Source organism: Pseudoliparis swirei, chromosome 19 (genome assembly GCF_029220125.1).
Source record: "Pseudoliparis swirei isolate HS2019 ecotype Mariana Trench chromosome 19, NWPU_hadal_v1, whole genome shotgun sequence".
Taxonomy (NCBI): domain Eukaryota; kingdom Metazoa; phylum Chordata; class Actinopteri; order Perciformes; family Liparidae; genus Pseudoliparis; species Pseudoliparis swirei.
Window position 1 is genome coordinate 17,688,055 of NC_079406.1, and position 22,633 is coordinate 17,710,687.

A 22,633-nucleotide genomic window follows, 5' to 3' on the forward strand; every position below is an offset into this window, starting at 1 on the left:
TTAGTTACATTTCACTTCAGCCACAATGAGAACATCCCAATGTGGAAGTTTCTGGAGTTTTAGCGATTGAGGAACAAAGTGATGTACAGTTGAGGTTCGTTAAAAGAAAATGCTATTAAGGGGACAAAGAGTGTAACAACCTAATTAATAGATTAAGCTGCTTCATCCCAAGGGTAAGTGGCATACAGTACCATTGATTAACACAAACTCAACTGTGCTAGGAGTTAAAGCATGAGCATACACAAATGGAAATGATAAAGCTCTTAAAGTGTTGACACATAGTATTACATGTTAACATTATACATACAAAATCATGTGTAATATGTATTCTATTTCCGGTTTACCTCATACAAAACAACCTTACAAAGATGGCGCTCGGGTGGTGTCGTGTCTCTTCCGGGGTATTGGCCTGTCGTCACGATGACGCGTCACGCTCGTACGCTCACCATACCATCAGTTAGCGTACGATAACAATAAACAACCCTGAAACGAGAGATACGCACCAACAGAACCTGCGGCTCCAGTTCGACACAAATGCAGGGAAAATATGAGCCTTGTCGGCCAGAAACAGTTGTAGCGTCTCGTCGCGGAGCGGGTGAGTCTCGTCGGTCCTGACAAAGGATTTCTGTGTTGTGTGAAGGCTTGGGGAGAACTACAGTTGCGGTCTGCCCCTTCCTTAGCCCCCTGCAGCTAGCCGTGGCTCACTGCCTGTTTCTCTGTTATGCAGTTGCCAGCGGACTGTAGTCAAACTCGTTCTCCTCCGCCAGCTCTTCGCTCCCTCGGGCCCCATGTCTCCCTGGCTCTTCCCCTGGCCAGGCTCAATCAAGAAGCGGGCCTGTCGGTACCTCTTACAGCACTACCTCGGTCACTTTCTGCAGGAACGACTGAGCCTGGAACAGCTCGGCCTGGACCTTTACAACGGCAGCGGTGTCATCAAGGAAATCAACCTCGATGTCTGGGTGAGTTTTTATCAGATAGCTATAGCTGTCAACGCCACAAGCCACACTGTGTTGTTGTCGGGCTTGTGCACCCTCGGCTGTTTCGTAACTCTCACTCGAGTTCAACAACAATCTCGTCATGCTCGGAGCCGGGCTCGCATATCTTCGAGGAATTGCAGTTCTAGGAAACGCATCACATAACCTGACCAGATCAACGGCACCTCTCCATAGAGTCTTTAGCATTCCGAATAGATGCAGTATATATTCCCCTCTTCCTTTGCCTCATAGGTCTTCACACAGAGTGATGATTAAATAGGAAAACAGTTATTTACATTTCTTATTGACTGCTTCTTCTCTCCTCCAGGCGGTCAACGAGCTGTTGGAGACTCTCGGGGCTCCTCTGGAGATAGTGGATGGCTTTGTGAGCAGCATAACAGTGACCATCCCCTGGCAAGCTCTCCTGACAGATCACTGCACCTTAGAAGTGTCTGGTCTTCAGATAACATGTCGACCGAAGTACCGAACCAGTAAGTTCCCTTGAAAACAAGTCTTCCAATTGGGACTCTTAACGTCCATCAGGCAGCCTCAGGTTGAGTGAGGGGACCTTCCAGGGGTTATAAGATCTGCCCATGTAGTCTCAGTTTGACAAGTATGGTGGTTATGCAGGCGATATACAGGACTGTCTCAGAAAATTAGAATATTGTGATGAAGTTCTTTATTTTCTGTAATGCAATTAAAAAAACAAAAATGTCATTCTGGATCATTTACAAATCAACTGATATATTTTGCCTTTATTTTTTTTTTTAATTATTTTATGACTACAGAAACTCAAAAACAAAAAATCCAAAATCTCTAAATATTAGAATATCATGAAAAAGTACTATTAAAGTAATAAAAAAAAATCACTTGATTTGTCTTTAACACAAAACACTGCAAGGGGTTTCTGAGCCCTTGACAAACCTCAGCTGTTTTTTTACTTGGTCTGAGGAAATATTAAAATTTTATGAGATAGGATTTAGAGTTTTTCTAGCTGCTCCATAATCAGCAATATTAAAAAGAATAAAAGGCTTTTATATTTCGTTGATTTGTAATGATCATGAATGATGTTTTTTTTTTTTTTTTTTTTATTGCATTAAAAGAAAAAAAGACAATTATTCACAATTTTCTAATTCTGAGAGTATACGTGTCATCAGGATGTGAGTGAGGATCCAGGCGAGATCATTTCACGACAAGACTTTAAATGCTTTTTATTCAAACCAATGCTCTAACTCTTGCTGATTATTTTCTAAATAAATCGATTCATGTTTTTCTTCCTAATAAAATGTCAGAAAATAATGCAAAGGGCTGGCGATCAAGTCTGTTGTTTTGTTGGAGTAACCTTAAAAAAATGTACTTAACTGTCGAGGAAAAACGTACGGAAATCCATAAGTGTGAGTCATTGGAATTCTTGGATTAGTAGCATTTGATTTTTTTGTTGCAATTAAGCTTAAAAAAATAAACGAAACAATACATCATCAAGCTATTTTAATAATTGATTAATTTCTTGTCAAACGAGTTATCAAATTTGGCAGAAAGCTCAGGGGGTCCAACTTGGATCTTTATGTGTAAAAAGTTCATTTCAAGTCCCGTTTTAAGGAGTTTACTCATCTCTACAGACTCACCTCCACTATGTCTGAGTTCCATGGGATTTTGTTTGCACTCAGGTGGGGGTTGGGACTCCCAAGGCTGGTCATCAAGCATGACCTCCAGCATGCAGCTGGCTCAGGAGTGCCTGAAGGACCCCCCTGAAGCGTCCGAGGAGCCGCCTGCCCAGCTGGAAGGGCTTGAGATGTTTGCACAAACCATTGAGACAGGTGAGTCGAAGCTGTGCGCGTCCTCTCTTTGTGAAGAGCTCACAGGGGGAACATGCTTACGTCAGTTTCCTCCAGAAATAATGTGCACTCTTACAGTATTACTGAGAATATTTCCCCAATCAAAAACCCAATCTGACACTAAGAAGAGATGATTTGAAAGGTCAGTGCTGATGAACCTTTGGATGTCTCTCATCTCATCTGTGTTTGCAGTCCTTCGTCGTATTAAAGTCACCTTCATAGACACTATCGTTCGCATCGAGCACCAGCCCCTGGACCTGGAAACAGGCGTTGCCTTAGAGGTGCACATCAAACGGTATGTCTGCCTTTTCAAGATTCACGTTAATGAAATGAGCTGCGAAGGAGAACCAGAAGAGTATTTTATTGATTATTGTTCCTCCTTCATGATGTTTGTCCTTTAGGTTTAATTTTTTTCATTTCAAAATAGTAATGGGAACATCCAGAAACACATGACTTATGGTACTGTTTTTCTGCCATAATGCAACGTAAGAGGTCACTTCTACAGGTCATTTGGTGATGATATGTATAGAAAAGTTTACCTTTTTAAGTGGCTTTTAATACTTGAGAAATTAGAGAAATGATTACTTAGGTTCAACTCAGAAGACTCCCTTAATTTGTTCTCCAAAAGAACATATTGTACACTGAGCTACAAAGCTACTTCAATCATTACCTTTGATCACTCTTGATAGTTAAGGTGTGGAAGGATCACTTAGAAAAGAGCTTCCTGGTATAACTGGGATCTTTAAAAAAAAAAAAAAGTCACCATCTTATCTTCATTTCTGCTCGGTTTTCTTTAATTAAGACATGACCAGTGTTTTTTTTTTTGTCTTTTGAGGCCTGAACCATAAGGGGGGATTGAATTTTTTTTTAAAGTTGCAACATTGGGATGTATTCATGCTGTGCATGAATTGAAACTATATGTTTGTATTGGTGCATCCTTGGTTCTCACTTCTGAAAACAAAACCACTCCTCATTTAGTCCCTGTTGAAACGAGTGAGAAACAGTCAAGTGGGCCATTTCGTTAAAGTACAAGTGTGAGCAAGTGTTCTTATAAATGGGCCATGATCATAAAGACATAAAAGTCTAGCACAGATCCTGTTGAGCTGAAGGACTGTTGGTGACAAAAACAAAGAAGAGCTCAAACATAGTATTCTGCATAACTTTCTAAATCTTTTCTGTCATACAAATAAAAGCATCCTAATTTTCTACCCACAGCGCCAATTCTTTTTTTCTTCTTCTTTTTGTATCACTCAGTGTCTGTGTCTCTGTGATCAGTAATAGTGCAACTCTTTCACATCGGCACTTGTATTGCAGTCAGAGGAGAGGGAAAGTCAAACGAAAGGCACTAATTAAGTTTCATCTTCTTTCTGCTCAACAGCAGATCAGGAGAAAAGGCCTCTGCTCAGTTATAAACGTGCTCTCCTTGGCCTTGTATTTTCAGACGCCTCAGTGTGAAGCTCGTCTTAAACAGGGTCAGTATTGACGAGGTCATTCTGTAACAGGCTTTTATCTGCCTCTAACTGCGGGCTGTTCTTAAGGTGTCATTCATTGAAAGCAAGTGTGTTCTCAATGATTTGAAGTACTTTACTCCATTTCAACTGCAGTGATCAGGTCCCAAATCAAATGGCCAAATATTGCTCATGTGACAGTATTATTAAAGCTAAAATTGCAAGTTAACAGCATATTGGCTATCATCCCCAACTACCCACTTATTTAATTAATTGCCAGGTATCCACGACTGGTTTTCTGTGTGTATTTCCACTGGTGCCACATGTCCCATGACTGTGTTGCCAATTTCTACTGTTGAACCCAGTGTTTTTGTGGCTTGTTGACAAAGCTGCTCAGGATTGCTGTGTTGGTCTAGGGTCAGTGACCAGAAGGCCCTGTCATCTCAAATGCTTGGTTTTTAACAGAACAACTGATTTGAGTGCCGTGAAGCAGGTTTAATTGTTCGAGTTTATTAAACAGGGTGCTATTTAATCATCTGAGACCAACGGACTGACAGCAGAACTGTACTTCAGAAACACAACTACAAAATATTAAGTGCCGCTTGTGCCGATCAATATTCTTTTGTCGGGTGTATTCATTTTCAAAACCATGCAATTAGTGCCTTACAATGGTCCTGTTATCATAATATAAACCACATTACAGGAAACCAATTTGTTTGCTTTCTGTTATGGAACGAAATAATGAGTGTTTGTTTGCACGTCTTCCAGGCTGGAGTACTTTGACGAGGCTGTGCGGGATCCAGCCAGCCAGACCACCGTGCCTGTGGACATCCACCAGCCGCCGTCCTTCCTGCACAAGATCCTCCAGCTGAGCGCCGTTCAGCTGTTCTACGACAGCAACGGCACAGCGCAGGTGATGGAGACTTAACGGCTCTTCTTCACGTGTCATCTTTGTATCTACTTTTTTTTAAATGTATATCAGTATTTGTATACCTTTTTATGTCTTCACTTATTACCAGGATCATAAAAGATGAAGCTAACTTATAACAAATAATACTTCTAAAAAACATTTCACTGCATTCTGCACCACAGTATGTGCAATCCAGGTGGATAAACTCTTTGTCATCTCCTCATTTCTTAGGGTCCTCATGAGGAGAAACATCCTGAATCAGCCATGGCTAGTGAAGAAGAAGAAGAAGAAGAAGAAGAGATGAAGGAGAAGGAGGAAGAAGATGTACAACAAGAAGATGAGGAGGAGGAAGATGATGAGCGAAAGCCTTTGAAATCCCCTCCTTGCCCTGCTTCCCAGCCACTGCTCATAGGAAGCTGTCCTGGTTTCATTGAGACCACCGTCAAAATCAAACAGGACGACATGCTGCCTGGACCAAAGGTGTGTGCGGTTGTGTGTGTGCTCATGTCTGCATACTGTAACATCCTGAAGGATTATACGGTCATATTAACTGCCGTATCTGGTCTCTCTCTCTCTCTCTGTTGGTCAGTTGGAGTTGGAGGGGAAGGTGGGCTGTGTCCACATGCTGCTGTCTCCGGATCAAATAACCCATCTGACAGACCTGCTGTCGGCCCTCTGCATAGACACAGGTACAGTGAGACACGGCCATTGTGATACACATGCACCAATCACCCGGGTTGAACCTGACTCTTGCCATTGAATGCTCTGCGTGTTAATTTGATGCTTTAATGGCTCCTGGATCTGATTTACATTACACGTTATGTTCAATGTGACATGGTGATTATGACATGAAACAAGATAGTCGTCTTCAGGTTACAGTGGGGCCTGTTATGATCACATGAATAAATTATAATTAAATCTACTTTAGCATTGAGATTAGTTTTCTGTCCAGAAATATGTGTTCCTCCATCTTGATGGTGAGTAAAATGTACAAATGATACTGACATTCATGCATGCACTCAAAATAAAACCACTAATCTATTAAGAAATGTATTAGTAACCATGAGGTAAACGGGTGCCTTAAGCGATACTTGATATAAAAGTCAGACAATAAGCCTGTGTTGTCTCCTCTGTAGTTCAGAGCAAGAGGGTAAGGTCACAGACTTCTGTGGATACCTCATACATGTAAATATTAGGTCACACTCAACCTCGATCTCTTTCGCTCTCACAAATTCATTCATGAATCTGTTTCTCTTTCTTCTCACCAGAGATCGAGACTAAGTGTGGCGGAGCACTCAGTCGTCCGTTGGACTCAGACGACCTGCGTTTGATTGAGGATGACCTCAGCAAGCAGCTGGGCTCCAGTCCCAGAGACAGGGAGTGGGAAACTGAGGCCCACCTGGAGCCCTTCATCACCGGCATGGAGAATGGAGGTACATATGGCAGCTCAGGTCTGTCTGAGATGCATCACAACCTCGGCAGGCTGCTCCTAAAACCATGTAGTTTGCAACCATGTCAGCCTGTGGGTAAACATGTCCCCTCTTTTAAAAGACATATCCAGCATTAATATAGTATAATATGTAGGTATACAGCATTATTAATGTATAGGAAATCTGCCTTTAGGCAGGCTGTATGAAACGCAAAGACAGAGGTTGCTTTGGGCTGTCGGTTCAATGAGGAACCGTGGTGGTGTGAACCTCGCATGATAAATATGAAGAGTGCTGATCTTGCAGCAATATTCCCTGAAGTTTGTTTACATTGCAGTATTTAACATTTACAAATCTATTTTTGTTATTACCTGCAGATATGTTTTTCTCCATGGGTCCTGGAATGACCAGTAGTGGGACGTCTGTGCGCTCTGGCAGCGAGTTGTCAGACAGCGATATGGAGTCCTCCACGCACAGTCTGTCCAGCTTCACACAGCCTGCACAGGTAGAGTGAGTGAGTGAGTGAGTGTTTATACAGTTCTTTGGTTCCCCTCATTTATTTTGCCTATTGTTCTTTATTTTGTATTTGTATTTTACCATTCCATTTGTTTTGCCTTGATTCTCGGTAAAGCACCGTGTAAACTCTATTTTTAAATGTGCTATATAAATAAAGTTGTTATTATTATTATTAACACAAGATATATTTTCATGATGTGAGCTCTCTCTTTTCTTACAAACATAGAGCGAGAAGTTGTAACTGTACCAATGAAATCAGCAGTAGTCTGATATCCACTTTAATATTCCCTGCCAGGGCATGGCGAGCGGTCCCAGGAGGTATCCTGGAGCAGGCTGCCTGTCGAGTCTCCCCCAGGCAAGCAGCCGGACCAGAGGTAAAATCACTACGCTCTCTTTCCACTTTACGCAAGTGTTTGACCTTCTTGACAGAATTTCCACACAGAAGTGTGTCCTTAAAAAAACCTCTTCTTCTTTTCAGGACGGTCACACAGCGGCCAGGCCGAGCAGCTGAAGCCTGATGCTTTGTTGCGTCTGACTCTTGGTGGGCTCACCCTAACCCTCCTACAGGAGGACCCGCCCTCTACGCCTGACGGAGGCTCCTCATTGGCTCAGGTGTCTCAGGTGTTCTTCCGGGAGCTGGCCTTCTTCAAGGACAGCATGTTTAGTGAGCGAGACTTTCACCATCTGAGAGGCAGCTTTGCCAAGGCCTGCCCACACTCTCACCTCAGGTAGAGGAACACAGATGCATATTTTGTCTTTACTGAGTTTTATGTTGGGCGGCGATAGCTTCACACTTACAAGAAAATCCTTTTACAACAATTACAGATAGGAAGGTACTTTATTTTGGGTGTGTAGTGTTTTTGCTTTGGGTTTGTGGAAGTTCAGAGAAGATTCAGTTGACAATAATGTTGAAGTTCCCTTTCTCAATAAGCTGCTAAATTAGAAAATATACTTTCTGAAATACGATGAACTGTGATGAAGTTGGATAGCCTGGAAGTTTGAGGTATGTGGTGCATGTCTGAATGTTTTCTTCTAATTCTGATTTGCCCTGTCATCTCTCATAGAGTGACCGGAGCAGCAGTACAGGTTGCTTGTGAGATGCGGAGCGGAAGACGCCACAGTCGGGCCATGACCTCTGACCTTTCCTTCAGCAGACTAGAACTGTTAGAGAGCCTCTGGGAGGACGGAGCGCCTCAGTACAGTGAGGTAGAACATCTCTTTGTCTGTCTGCGAGTGCCTGAAGCTCACCGTGTAGCTGTGTTTACACTTTACACCTTCGTCATTGTATTTTCAATGTGACCAATATCAAACAGTAAGTGATCACGTGCGGTCATTATAAGATCTAACATCTGAGTATGTCACAGTGCATTAAGCTGGTTAATTGTCATGTTGGAAAGACTTTAATAAATCACTTGGAATTGTGATGTGATACGATTTTTCTGACTAAAGTTACTTCCAACTAAATGTAACTGTTTTCTAAAACTCGTTTAGGTTTTTTAGTCTTTTCAGACTGATAAGGAGGACTTGAGGACACTGTGTCTGTGTGTGTTTTCTTCCAGTTGCTTCAGTTCCAGAAAGCTGGTCTGTTCACTATTGGAGCTGCAGCCAGACCATGTGCCCAACTCCACTACAGCCTCACCGAAAAACACCTGCGTAAAGTATGCATTTATACACACACACACTCTGACTTGATATGTGCCTGCTAAGCTTTTCAGATTTACATTAAATGGTATTTGTTTTGATTCACTTCAGATGTGTTTGAATAGGCAGTGCCTTACATTTCAGTGAACAAAATGTGCTGCACTGACAATGTTTTAACCGCTGAGAAAAACTGGATTAATTAAAGACTATAGAAAAAAACTCTAAACAAGATGATCAACATGTTCTTTCATGATACTCTTATAGTTATGAAGTTACATGATATTTTTTTTAATGGAATGTTGATCGTGTATTTTAAACTCTTTGGAAATATCTTTCCAAAAACCTATATGTCGCAATATTTATCAGTATTAAATGTCTCTTATGCATCAATGGGGACTTTTTTAATTATTTCAAAAATTGAAAATGTTTGGCTAATTTTGGCTGCATTAGTGCATATGGCATACATCTTGGCACGTATGAGAGTATTTGTTTTCTTTTAAATGAGGAAGTTCAAACTTCTAATCAGATGTATTCAAACAGTTTATCAGGTTATTGCTTCTGTAGTTAGACAAATGTCATCAAAAATAACTCTTTCTGTATTATGACGTGAACAGATACGTCAGTCTATCCTTTAACGTGTGTGTGTTGGTAGGGTAAGCAGCGGGTGGTGCAGCGGGACAGTGTAGTGCGGGTGGAGCTGGCAGAGCTGAGCACTGAGCTGGACCTGGACATCCTCAGTCGCCTTGGGAAGTTGAGCAAAGCCTTCAGCCACTGTCCCACACATACGGCTGGACCTGGACTCATGCAGGTGGAACCCCACATACATTTATTTAATCATCATAAAGGTCTTTTTACACAAAGAACAATCCCTAAACATAGTAGATCTACTAGCAAACGCAATAGCCCATAACCTCATTAAAACACATGCCAGAAAACACTGCGTCTAGAAGAGATGCATCAAACCTCTTCACAGCAACCCAAGGGGACACGGGAGGTAGACAAATGTGTTTTGGAATAAGCTTTGAAAGGTAATCTCATAAAAACAATCATATTTGTGATGACACATACATACATGAACAAAATTAATAATACATAAGAACTTTTTCACTCGTCTTCAGATTGCCCTGAAGCAGCTCGTAGAGCTTCAACAGTGATGAATACAACTGACTACTGTCTGCAACTCTGTGACTGAGTCGGCTCCTAAAATCCATCCATCTCACTTTCTCTCCCCAGACCCAGAGCAGCGAGCTGTGCTCCTCCTTCACCCTCCTCTCCCCTCACGCCATCCTGAGGCTTCGTTTCCCCATACCTGACCTGCGGCCCCTCCCTAAGCGTCGACCGTCGTCCCAGAGGGCAGTGCGGCAGGAGACCCTGGTGCTTGAGCTGAGTCAGCTGGAGCTGAAGCACCAGGAGGCCCCGGACCTCCAGAGCGAGCAGACTGCCCCAGGACAGCCGTGGGCGCCGTGTCTTACCCAGCTGCTGGAGGCCTCCTTCACCGACCTGCACGGTGGGAACACGCACAACCCGAAGCAGTAGCCAGTTGTTGGATTTGGTATCGCGTCTGACTGCAAGTTAAAACCATAGATTAAAAACTGTAAATTGTACAAACGCCTCATACGAATGTGAGAAAAACTGACGCTCTGTTAGAATTTGCTGTTGCATTTGTAGCATGTTGTCCTGTAGAACACAATTTATTGTTAAAAGATGGAGAAGCAACTCTTTTATGCAGTTTAAAATGCCTTATGTCTATCTCTATATGAAGCAGACCTGTTGTGTCTCACCAGGGTCTTACGAGGGCTGGGAGGGCGGCTCTTTCCCCTGTATCAGAGTAAAGAAGAACAGCGACTCTCTGCCGAGGTTAGTAGTGGAGATTATGAGAATATTTCAAACTATAAATTACAATCTGCTTGAAATTAGCACTACAATATCGAAGCTCTCAAAGACAAAGTTGGAATCTAAATGTGGAGATTGTTATGATGTACTCCACCACAAGCCAGTATTAGTTCTTTCTGTTTCTGTAAGCAGGATATCCGTGTGTGTACGTGGAGGTGAAACTCAGGGCCCGGCTGCAGGTCTGGATGGGATGAACCTCATCAGGGACCTGGGGGCCGCCTTCTTTGAAAGTCACTGTGAACTCAACGACAAGACCAGCTCCCCGTTCTCCTCCAACCGCACCATGTTTGAGACTGAGGAGGTGCGCTGACATACAATTCATCATCCATCTTATCAAGATGGATTCCAGACCGAACTCATCCCTCGTCGTCTCGTCTCCTTTCTTGTTGTAGATGGTAATTCCAGCCGACCCAGAGGAGATGCGTCAGTTTCAGGCGCAGTGTGTTGCTCAGTGTCAGTGTGCGGTGGACATCAACCTGCCGCTGGCCTACATCCTCCTTCCCAGCAAACAGGCCTTCCAGAGCTTCTACAACAGGTACATTAACAGAAGCACAGGTGGGAAGGCTCTTTTCCAAGATAACATTTTCCAGGTATTCCCTAAAAGTTGGTAGATGTTTGAAATTCTCATTTGTCAAATGTTTTTTTTATTGCACAGCGAGTTCATCACTCTCAGACGTGGTCAAGAAATATCTTCCTCTTACAGCTTTGTTCCTATTCTTTTGTCCATATATTGGTCTTGAATCCTGTCTCTGAAGTAAGATTAATGTTCCTATCCCACCCCTTTGTCCCAAAGGATCAATAATGATCTGTTGATGTGGGAGCCCCCTCCCCCCTCAGCCCACAGCCCCAACCAAAGTCGCCATCACCATGACGAGTTCCAGCTCTGCAAATCGGCCTTTAGACGAGGTGAGTTTGACTGTCTTAGTGGAAAGACATGTACATCTAGTATTTATAAAAGCAACCAGCTCTCTAAAACATCTTTTATTAATCAAGCCGTTTTTAGTGCGTTATATCAAGATGATTCTTCCTCCATTAATGAATGAAATCAGACGGATCACGCAGGTTTTCTCTCTGCCGTAGACTCTGATTCAGAAGAGGACGAGCCTCACTTCTACTTGGCCAGTGAATCATCTGGAAAGACACAGCAGTCAGCTCCCCGCCCCAATCACAACCTCAGCCTCCTCTCCCTCACTGTGATTATCGGCAAAGGCCGCCTCCAAGCCAGAACAGACAAGAAGGTGACCCATGTGACCAGAGACTTCACTTGGTTCAAAAGACTCAAAAACAGCTCTGGCTTGAGCCAATTATTGAACCTGTATCCATTTGTATCGAGTAATGTTTGTGTTTCTTAACCGTTCCCGTTGCATCACATTGATTCAGGAGGACCAGAGTCATGGGGAAATTGTACTCGACCTGGAAGAGGGGAAGATATTCAGTGTGGCACAGCATCAGAATGACCCCAATCTCAATTTCCTGTGTATAGAGAGCAGGAAAGTGGAGCTCTACCATCGAGGTACACAGTCTTATTTTAATTGCAACACAGTTCATATTTCCCTTTTTTAAATGATTTGAAGTAGATTTAACAATAAATAGAAAATGGTAATGTTGTTCTGGAATATCATCTCTTCTGACTTCTCCACCACAGCACTAGTGAAAAACACACCCATCCCACAGCGGTTGGAGATGCCTAACTTCACTCCCCCGAAGCACTTGGACCCGACCATCTACCCTACAGAGGTGGGTGTGAGCAGTGTGAGTGGCAAGGAGGGGGAGTTACAGATGTTGTCCACAGCCATCAAAATCACACTGGACCCACAGAGGAGTGTTAAGGTACGTCCTCCTCAAACGCTTCATTTTGCTGCCGGTTCGAGTTTGACATTTAACAATGTTTGTTTCTGTCTCTCGCTGAAGGAGTTCCTCGTTGCTCTCCGACTTCAAGGTGCCACCATGCGACATTACATGATGCAGACTAATCACAGCTGGCATGAGCAGGTGAGAAGCAGGACAAGGAAGCGAGAAGAAACAAGTCTTCTTTCAGATTGAAGTCTGAACCGTGTCTTCTCTCTTCCTACATGTCAGGAAAGATCTTCTAGATTTCCTTACACTAGAAACTATTGTGCATTTCTAGTCATATTTATTATTCAAACTCTAGGCATTTCAATGTCATGCTTCACTTGACTTCAGAAAATGTAGAAATAAAAGTGTGTGAATGTGGAGTAAGAGAGTGAGATGCTGATCTCTGAAGAAGCAATGGACCACAGGGCCGTGGAGCAGAAAGATATCGTGCAGTTTACATTGTATTGTGTAGTGTGCTGTTTGCGATTCAAGCTGCATCCTTCAGGCCCTTTCTTTGGGTGAGTTGAGGGTGATTACAGTAAAAGACAAAATCACTGAAAGGTATTGGATTTTACAGACTGATGATGCACAAGAGACACAAATGTTTCCGTCCAGAAAATAAAGCACATTAAAAGCGCTTGGACACAGAGGACCAGGAACAATACCTCGACTGTGCTCGTAGCCGCTAACTTCTACCTGTTTCCATCACTGAACCCACCTGTACTAAATGTCTTTCTGGCTCCAAGAGATAAAAAGCACTGTATATTACTACATCAGAGCTGGTCAAGTTTGATTTAATACAACAAATGTAATTATTGACATCGCAATTTGTTTTGTTTTGTTTTCCAGTTAAATCATTTGGGTTGTGCAGAAAAATAGAAACCTTGTTCCACACTGAATACATTTTGATGGAAGAATATAAAATGGTTTGCCAGCTGAGTCTGTTTGTTTGTTTATTCCAGCTGGTTGACTTCCTGGATGTGATTGATGATCCCATTCTGGGATACACGGCACCTGCCGTCATCACTGTCCTCCACACACACCTCGCTACCTGTGCTGTCGACTACAGGTATAAACTATAGCCACAAAACAAGTGTGGTCAATTTATCTTTATATTTACATAATACTTTTCCCCTTTTTTTTCTACCTTCATCTTCTGTTTTTCTGTTTGTAGACCTCTGTATCTGCCACTGCGCATGTTGTTCACAACAGAGTCCTTCTCTCTGTCTAGTAATATCATCGTAGACACCACCACCTTCCACCTCAGGTACAGGTCGCCACTAGCTGAACATGAAGATTGTCCATTAAATATAACAATAATACAAATCTTACTTTTAGATGTTGAAACAATCATCAGCACTGCAAATAATTCAGAAATGTAATGTAGGCGTAAGATCTTTGGCTAAGTTGTGTTTTTGTTATGTTACGATCAGATTCATCTTGGATGACTCTGCTCTCTACCTCTCTGACAAATGTGAGACCGATACCGTAGACTTGAGGAGAGGTAAGACGTGTGATGTTTACGTGTTACGTTGTAGAAAATACTCTTTTTCTCGACAGTGAGGCTAGCGAGTTTCTTCATGTCTGTTTATATTGTGAGTTATTTGGCAACTAGTTGGAGGACTTTTAAGTGTGTTCATGGAACATATTAAAAGACAATCCTAATAAGTGAAAACAAAAGTGTCAGGATGTTTGTTACCTTACCCGTGGACGAGGGAAACGTTCTGAACAGCACTAGTGTGATGAATAACAGAGCATCACAACATTATTTCCAAAACTGGTCATCTTCCAATCACTGATGTCTTCTATTGACTGCTAATACAGTTGTAATATTAGCAACTTCAAAATATATTCAATGTCAAAATGAGCTGCACTCCGTAAATAAAACCCACCGTGTGTCTTTGGTCACACAGACTATTTGTGTTTTCTGGACATCGACCTGCTGGAGCTCGCCATCACCACATGGAAAGGCAGCAATACGGGCAAGCTGGTGAGTGACCGTCCCTGCCAGGGAACATGTTAACGTAAACACAACATTATAATTTAGTTGGATTTACTAACAAGCACAGGCCCTGTGTTTTTAAATATTTGTTTTGCCATAATGAAGAAAGAAGCTATAATCATAGCTTCAGAAAAAAGGACTAGGATTACTTTTCAGTTGGACGTGGAACCAAAAACAGGCGACCGTAAACATGATGCGGCCGCCCTTTCAACCAATCAGGAACGAGGTGTCTACATGTCAGGAAGTTCAGTTTGTAGTCCGTTATGTAACAATGTTTTCTTAGTTTATAGCATTCAGTGTTGTTAATTATTTATTTGTATTTCCTCCCTCATGCATAACAGCTCTCTCTGTCACCACCTTGATTGATTCTCCTGTTCTTAGTTTAAATGTGCTTCCATTGTTTCTGCTCTTTGTTCTTCAGTCTCAGCCTCTCTTTGAGCTCCGTTGCTCCAACAATGTGGTTCACCTTCATACCTGTGCCGATTCCTGCGCTGCTCTGGTTAATCTGCTTCAGTACGTCGTCTCCCAGGGCGACCTGCACCCCCCTCCGCGACACACCTCACCCACGGAAATTGCCGGCCAGAAATTACCAGTAAGACCAAAGTATTTACTGGAGAATTGTGAATTGATAAGAACTGAATAACAGCCTCACACTAGTTAAGCACTTCAAGTTAATTTTATTTATACTGAGATCGATTATTTCAGAGGGTTTTACACTCCGTTTATTATACCCTGAGATCTTTGGTTTGCTTTTTTTTATCCACAGCAAAAAGAAGTTTAACCTGGAAAAAAATATAGAAACCCAAGAGCAACAGGGGAGAGATCGACAGACAGACATACAATAAGCTTTGTTTACAGAAGTAGAGGTAGTAAAAGTGCAATATGAAAAAGAGAATGCTAATGAAGTGTATAAATATATGATCAGTACAATTGTAGGTGTAATAAGAGTTGAAAAGTGGTATAAAGATGCCATATAATTGTTTCATGTTCTACTATAATATTCTGTCTTGTTAGCTCTCAGAAAGTCCTGCGTCGGTGCCGCCCTGCCCTCCAGCTGAAACCGCTGAGATCAACCAGTATGACCTGGCCGATGCCTTAATCGATACAGAGAAGAGCCAGCGAGAAGAGAGTTCAGATCCAGGTACAGAAGAGTTTCTTTTTTTATGCAACTCAGCATCTAAACAGGATGCAGCTCAGTATAATTCTGCTATATACAAGTCTCCTTGTCTCCTTGTACAAGTCTCCTTGTCTCAGATATACAAGGCTCCTTGTACAAGTCTCCTTGTATATAGGAGGAGGACTGTGGGCGGATGCATTTTAATTGGTTTCCATAATGAAAACAAAACGGTGAGGTGTGATGTCACACTTTGACTGAATGTACTAAACTTTAAGGAAGAAAAACATAAAACTCAAGCCCTGTTCAGGATTTCACTGATGCAACAATAAAATCTGATGTAATAACAGTGGTGTAAAATCCTATCTGTATGCATCATACACATGTGCTCAGGAGATTTTTTGTCATTGTTGTATACAGTGCATCCGGAAAGTATTCACAGCGCTTCACTTTTTCCACATTTCGTTATGTTACAGCCTTATTCCAAAATGGATTAAATTCATTATTTTCCTCAACATTCTACACACAACAACCCATAATGACAAAGTGAAAACTGATTTTTGCAAATCTGTTTGAAAATAATGAACGAAAACATAACATGTACATAAGTATTCACAGCCTTTGCCATGACACTCAACATTTAGCTCAGGTGCATCCTGTTTCCACTGATCATCCTTGAGATGTTTGATTGGAGTCCACCTGTGCTAAATTCAGTTGATTGGACATGATTGAGAAAGGCACACACCTGTCTATATAAGGTATCACAGTTGACAGTGCATATCAGAGCATAAACCAAGCCATGAAGTTCAAGGAATTATCTATAGACCTCCGAGACAGAATTGTATCGAGGCACAGATCTGGCGAAGGGTACAGAAAGATTTCTGCAGCATTGAAAGTCCCAATGAGCACAGTGGCCTCCGTCATCCAGACATGGAAGAAGTTTGGAACCACCAGGACTCTTCCAAGAGTTGGCCGCCCAGCCAGACTGAGCGATCGGGGGAGAAGGGCCGTAGTCAGGGAGGTGACCAGGAACCCGATGGTCACTCTGACAGAGCTCCAGCGTTGTTCTATGAAGAGAGGAGAACCTTCCAGAAGGACAACCATCTCTGTAGCACTCCACAAATCAGGCCTGTTTGGTAGAGTGGCCAGACGGAAGCCACTCCTCAGTAAAAACACATGACAGCCCGCCTAGAGTTTGGACAAAAGCACCTGAAGGACTCTCAGACCATGAGAAACAAAATTCTCTGGTCTGATGAAACAAAGATTGAACTCTTTGGCCTGAATGCCAAGCGTCATGTCTGGAGGAAACCAGGCACTGCTCATCACCTGGCCAATACCATCCCTACAGTGAAGCATGGTGGTGGCAGCATCATGCTGTGGGGATGTTTTTCAGCGGGAGGAACTGGGAGACTAGTCAGGATTGAGGGAAAGATGAATGCAGCAATGTACAGAGACATCCTGGATGAAAACATGCTCCAAAGCGCTCTGGACCTCAGACTGGAGCGACGGTTCATCTTCCAACAGGACAACGACCCGAAGCACACAGCCAAGATAACAAAGGAGTGGCTTCGGGACAACTCTGTGAAGGTCCTGGAGTGGCCCAGCCAGAGCCCTGACTTGAACCCGATTGAACATCTCTGGAGAGATCTGAAAATGGCTGTGCACCGACGCTCCCCATCCAACCTGATGGAACTTGAGAGGTTCTGCAAAGAAGAATGGGAGAAACTGCCCAGAAATAGGTGTGCCACGCTTGTGGAATCATACCCAAGAAGACTTGAGGCTGTAATTCCTGCCAAAGATGCTTCAACAAAGTATTGAGCAAAGGCTGTGAATACTTATGTACATGTTATGTTTTCGTTCTTTATTTTTAATAAATGTGCACAAATGTGCAAAAAAACAGTTTTCACTTTGTCATTATGGGTTTTTGTGTGTAGAATGTTGAGGAAAATAATGAATTTAATCCATTTTGGAACAAGGCTGTAACATAAAATGTGGAAAAAATGAAGCGCTGTGAATACTTTCCAGATGCACTGTATGTATATATATATATATATATATGTGTGTGTCTGTGTTTACATATCCTACAAATATATGTCTTTTACCAGGTTCCCCTTCCATGCCAAGAGGCTCGCCTGTCTCTGTCTATTTGTTCCCTGGTGAAGCTTCGAAGCGCGTGCCCTCCGAGCTGCAGGAGGAGGACTCTGAGCTTGACGGACTGGTTGCCATAGCAACAGAGGCACAGGCAGATGTGATGTTGGATGAAGGCTCTGAGGGCTCCAACGATGACTTCTGCATCTTGGAGGCTCCTGGGATGGGCATTCCCGTGAGTGTCTCTGCTTTCTTTCATGTCCCCCATTGGCTCACTTCCTCATTGCATGGCTTCTTCTAAGAATTACAATTTGTTTGCTTAATCGCAAAATGTCCACATGCGGGATTTGTTTCAGCCCAGGGATGGGGAGCCCATGGTGACGGTGTTGTCTCAGGGCCCCATCAAGGTGAAGGAGAGTCACTTCTCCAGGCCTCGAGGCAGCTCGGACCTGCTCAGAGCCCCCAGCCGCTTCCCAGTGCCCCAGAGCAGGGTGGTTCTGCGGGAGATCTCTGTGGTCTGGCATCTCTACGGGGGCAAGGACTTTGGTGGCAAGCCCATGTCCATACATGCCCAGCACACAAACCGGTAACAAACAAATGTAGTTTCTCATGCACTATGTTCATCAATGGTCATGATAATCTTTCACCGGTCTGCATCTTCTTTGTTTTAACCGTTCACGATCTCTGACCTCTCTCTATAGAGGTCGTGGGTCCCCTTCTCGCTCTGCCGCTCCTTCTCGTCCCCAAAACTCGTGGCGCTGGGCTGGAGGCAGCGGGCGACAGCACGCACTGCTGATGGAGATCCAGCTAACCAAGGTATAGATATGTACATACAGTATAGAAACTAAGACTAGAAGTGGTTGTCAGTTAGTTTTTTAAATATAGATTTATGTTGCAAATAATGAAGAGATTTGACAAAGAACTTTTGTATAAACTCAAATATTTTATTGCAATTATTTATGCAGCCATGAAATGTTTTTCAGTTCGGCATATTGGGAAATAAGTTCATTCGCTTCTTTATCGACAATATCAATACCACTCTTATCGGCAGATTGTGTTCCCTTTGGACAGAGTCAGACTGGCTGTTTCCCTTTGTTTTCAGTCTTAATGCCGAGCTTAACTAACTAGTTAGTTACTGGCTCCACATATCATATAGATATTTAGATATATAGATAGATTATTTAAGTGGTATTGATCTTCTCATCTAACTCGTGACAAAGGAAGCAGCAAAAAAATCACATTTTTATTTTAAATTCAACTTGAAACAAAACTGTACTGCTTCAATTTTCCCAGTCGATTTACAGCTTGACCAGAACCCCCCGTAACATATTCCAACACTATATTTTTTAACACATTCCCCCTGTTTTGTCATTTCGTCATTCAGGTGTCCTTCCAGCACGAGTCCTATGCGGTGGCAGCAGCGGGGCCGGATGGAGACGGGCAGGTTGGGGTTGGTCCTGGCGGCGAGCAGCCTCTCTCCAGGCAGGTGTTCATAGTCCAGGAGCTGGAGATCCGAGACCGACTGGCCTCCTCACAAATCAACAAATTCCTCTACCTCTACACGAGCGAGAGCATGCCTCGCCGAGCCCACTCCAACATGGTGAGCCCGCTGAGAGGGCGGGATGAGGAGGGCAGAAACTGGGAGACTTTTTTCTGACTGAGATACCATCTTTTGTATCAGGAGAACTGATTAAAAACACATTTGTGATTATTTCATGAATATGATATTGATTGTGTGTTTTTCTTTTTGTAGCTGACAGTGAAGGCCCTGCAGGTTTGTCCAGAGTCCGGCCTCGGTGGACCCGAGTGCTGTCTTCGAGTCAGCCTGCTGCCTCTTCGACTGAACATTGACCAGGTAACTCCGACTCCTGAGTCAGAAAACTAAACGTGGAGTCTTTTACATCCAAAACCTTCATTAGTCGAGTATGTGACACCAAAAGGTGGCTGAGTAGAGCTTACTCTAAGTTTTCTGTGAATGGTTCAGTCCTGAGAAGCATATAACTCAGATTGCAAACATGTTTTATCATATTACCATGGCAATCAGAAATGACCACATTCCTTCCAGCACGAGAAGGGTATCGGATTGGAGAAAACATGCAACTACTTCCACATCTAACCAGCCTTTCTTTCTGTCTCTTGATCAGGATGCACTGTTTTTCCTAAAGGACTTTTTCAGCAATCTAGCTTCCTTTGTTAACCCGTACCTGCCTGTGGACCCTGCAACTGAAGGTGAGCTACCACAGAGGATGATTGTATACAATTATTTGCTGGATATTTCATCAGTTGTCTTTCATACTTAACGTTAAGGGCTTTTGTCAAAGTCATACATATTAAGATTTCAAACAATGTGTCATGGATACACTGCAGCATGATTCATTTATACATTTCGTTTGTATATATTTATCCCCATGTATTGTTCAGTGAGGGCAGACACCTCCCAGAAGGCCTCTGATGAGGCAGAGTCAGCTGCTGGTCTGGATCCTGACCTCACAGCTTCGGTGGAAACTACCTTCAGCGAGCAGAGCTCCTCCTCGGCCGGCTCAACCTCTCTCTCCGACCAGCCAATCTACTTCCGGTACCGATTCGCTAGAATGCTCTGTGAAAGTCTGATTCTGATTTTACAAACTAAGAGAAAATTAATTTAATGTGTTGCAAACAATAACGCATGTTTGTAGGAATATAGTTTGGAAAAATAATCACAACTTACTGTGATTTTTTTGGAGTTTAAGCGTGCCTTCTGTTCAAAATCACACCGTTCAAGGCACATCACACCACTAGATATTGTGACATCACAATATTCTATGACATCATTCCTTTAAATCCTGGAGCCATTTACAAATTTTATAGAACCCACTTTGAACTTAGAACCCTCTTGGTTCCAGTCGGTCTTGGTTCCAGAAATTCTGGTTTTGGAATGTCTGGGTTCTAAGTAAAGATTTTACTCCATTATGGTCTTTACCCCTGCTATTTTCAGTGAGTTCCGATTCACCTCTGAAGTGCCTATCTGGCTGGACTATCAAGGCAAACATGTCGTCATTGAACAGGTGAGAGGTCACAAACAGCTCAGCATAACATTTATATTTTAAAAATGTAGGATTTTTGTGTATTTGACCCGGCTAATAATTCTTTCACAGGGAACGTTTGCAGGGATTCTGATCGGTCTAGCCCAATTAAACTGTTCTGAGTTGAAGCTGAAGAGGCTCTGCTGTAGACACGGGTAGACATACACACTTCTATACGCACACATCTCATTGTTTTTATGTGCAAAGAGTCATGTTTGAAATGCAAACCAGTTTTCAGTTGCGAGTTTCCTAACCTGTCTTCATAAACACTTTATAGTCTCCTCGGAGTGGACAAAGTGATCCAGTACGCTGTCACAGAATGGCTGACTGACATCAGGAAGAATCAGCTGCCGGGCCTTCTGGGAGGTGTCGGCCCAATGCACTCAGTTGTCCAGCTGTGTGAGTATACACTTCTCCTAACACACAGCTTAACATGTTCTTCATCCTATTTGATCTCTTTGTTCATTTCTTGAACCCCTCTTTTCTATCTCTCTTTGTTTCTTCAGTTCATGGAGTGAGGGATCTGTTCTGGTTGCCTATAGAGCAGTACAGGAAGGATGGGCGCATTATTAGAGGTCTCCAGAGGGGGGCAGCATCATTCGGCACCTCCACAGCTTCAGCTGCTCTGGAGCTCAGCAACAGGCTGGTGCAGGCCATACAGGTACTCTGTCTGTGAAGGGTTTTCAGTGCAGGGCCTCAAGTATGTGATGCCTGATGTCTCTCTGATTCTCTTACAGGCCACAGCAGAGACAGTGTACGACATCCTGTCTCCAACTCCACCCCTGAACCGCTTCACAAAGGGGCGGGCTCCCTCCAGCCGGCCCCGCAGAGCTGCTCAGCCTGCAGACCTCCGAGAAGGTGTGGCCAAGGCTTACGACACCGTCAGAGAGGTGCGTCCCCAAACTTACCCTTCTAAAGAACCAAGAATCCAAAAGTAACCAGTCACATGAGCCTGTGTGAGACAGGAGGAGATTGAAAGGAAAGTCATAATAAGTGGTGATGCACATGTAAACAGGTTGTCTAATGTAGAGCTGAAATGGTAAGTCGATTAATTAGGACAACTGACTGAGAATGTATTTGGAAACATTTTGACAATTCATTGTGTAGGTAATTCATCTGGCTAAAATGCCGGAAATGTTTTGCTTCTAGACTCGAATGTCCTTTTCTTCTCCTATATTAAACTGGAAATATATTTTTTTGAAAGAAAAATTGAATTATGGGCCTTTGAAACTATTTCTGATGTTTTATAGATTCATAGATCAATTGACAAAGTATGCATGTCCATATATGTACTGAAACACTAAATCACTCCCTGGACTCTCTCTGCCCTTCAGGGTATGATCGACACGGCTCAGACCTTGTGCGATGTAGCATCCCGCGGCCACCAACAGAAGGGTCTGCCCGGCGCTGTGGGCGGCGTCCTGCGGCAAATCCCGCCCACCGTGGTCAGACCATTGATCGTGGCATCTGAAGCCACTTCCAATCTGCTCGGTGGCATGCGGAACCAGATCAAACCAGATGCCCGGAAGGAGGACTTCCTGAAGTGGCGCACTGATGATGGTCAAGAGTGATGAACACGTGTGTGTGTATGTGTGGGGGGTTTAGGGAAGTCTTAGTGATGGGATTTGAATGTGTGTATGGACTGAGTCAGTGTGCGCTCTGATGAAAAAACAAAGCAACGACGACTGCAGTTATTGACACCCAGTGTTTTATGTGGCTTCATCAAACATGGACTTCACCCTGTTTTCCATCCAGCAAGAGCTCTCCTCCTACTCCTGCCGTCAGTACACCAGCCTGCAGATTCTCCTGTCTGTGTAAACATATCACTGTCACTCTCAACTGGCTTCATTTTCAATCCCACCAATGATCATCACTCTCAAGGTTTTC

The 22,633-nt window shown here is 43.2% G+C and overlaps 1 protein-coding gene across 2 annotated transcripts; it reads left to right on the plus strand.

Moving 5' to 3' along the window:
• The first annotated feature begins 425 nt into the window (after positions 1-425).
• Positions 426-22,340, plus strand: atg2a (autophagy related 2A). Of its 2 annotated transcripts, none has more exons than XM_056438905.1 (43): positions 426-595; positions 768-959; positions 1,303-1,465; positions 2,642-2,791; positions 3,002-3,104; positions 5,026-5,170; positions 5,399-5,647; positions 5,757-5,856; positions 6,436-6,600; positions 6,972-7,099; positions 7,406-7,484; positions 7,589-7,838; positions 8,175-8,316; positions 8,670-8,768; positions 9,404-9,559; positions 9,985-10,258; positions 10,536-10,608; positions 10,777-10,945; positions 11,037-11,179; positions 11,438-11,550; positions 11,725-11,882; positions 12,025-12,157; positions 12,290-12,474; positions 12,556-12,636; positions 13,443-13,549; positions 13,655-13,747; positions 13,914-13,984; positions 14,394-14,470; positions 14,904-15,074; positions 15,497-15,623; positions 17,702-17,919; positions 18,041-18,270; positions 18,386-18,500; positions 19,069-19,284; positions 19,438-19,539; positions 19,829-19,913; positions 20,106-20,259; positions 20,659-20,728; positions 20,819-20,901; positions 21,024-21,145; positions 21,253-21,407; positions 21,484-21,636; positions 22,081-22,340. In XM_056438905.1, the coding sequence occupies exons 2-43, from the start codon at positions 789-791 to the stop codon at positions 22,315-22,317; spliced, it is 6,015 nt and encodes a 2,004-aa protein (XP_056294880.1). In that variant the 5' UTR covers positions 426-595; positions 768-788; the 3' UTR covers positions 22,318-22,340. The 2 variants fall into 2 exon arrangements, with proteins under 2 accessions (XP_056294880.1, XP_056294879.1); XM_056438904.1 differs by having other exon boundaries at positions 427-595; positions 728-959.
• The last annotated feature ends 293 nt before the right edge of the window (positions 22,341-22,633 follow it).

Coding starts and splice junctions, on each gene's coding strand:
- atg2a (XM_056438905.1), top strand. CDS start 789: ATGTCTCCCTGGCTCTTCCCCTGGCCAGGCTCAATCAAGAAGCGGGCC. Junction 18,501..19,068: donor TGGAGATCCAGCTAACCAAG/GTATAGATATGT, acceptor TTCGTCATTCAG/GTGTCCTTCCAGCACGAGTC. Junction 20,260..20,658: donor GACCAGCCAATCTACTTCCG/GTACCGATTCGC, acceptor TGCTATTTTCAG/TGAGTTCCGATTCACCTCTG.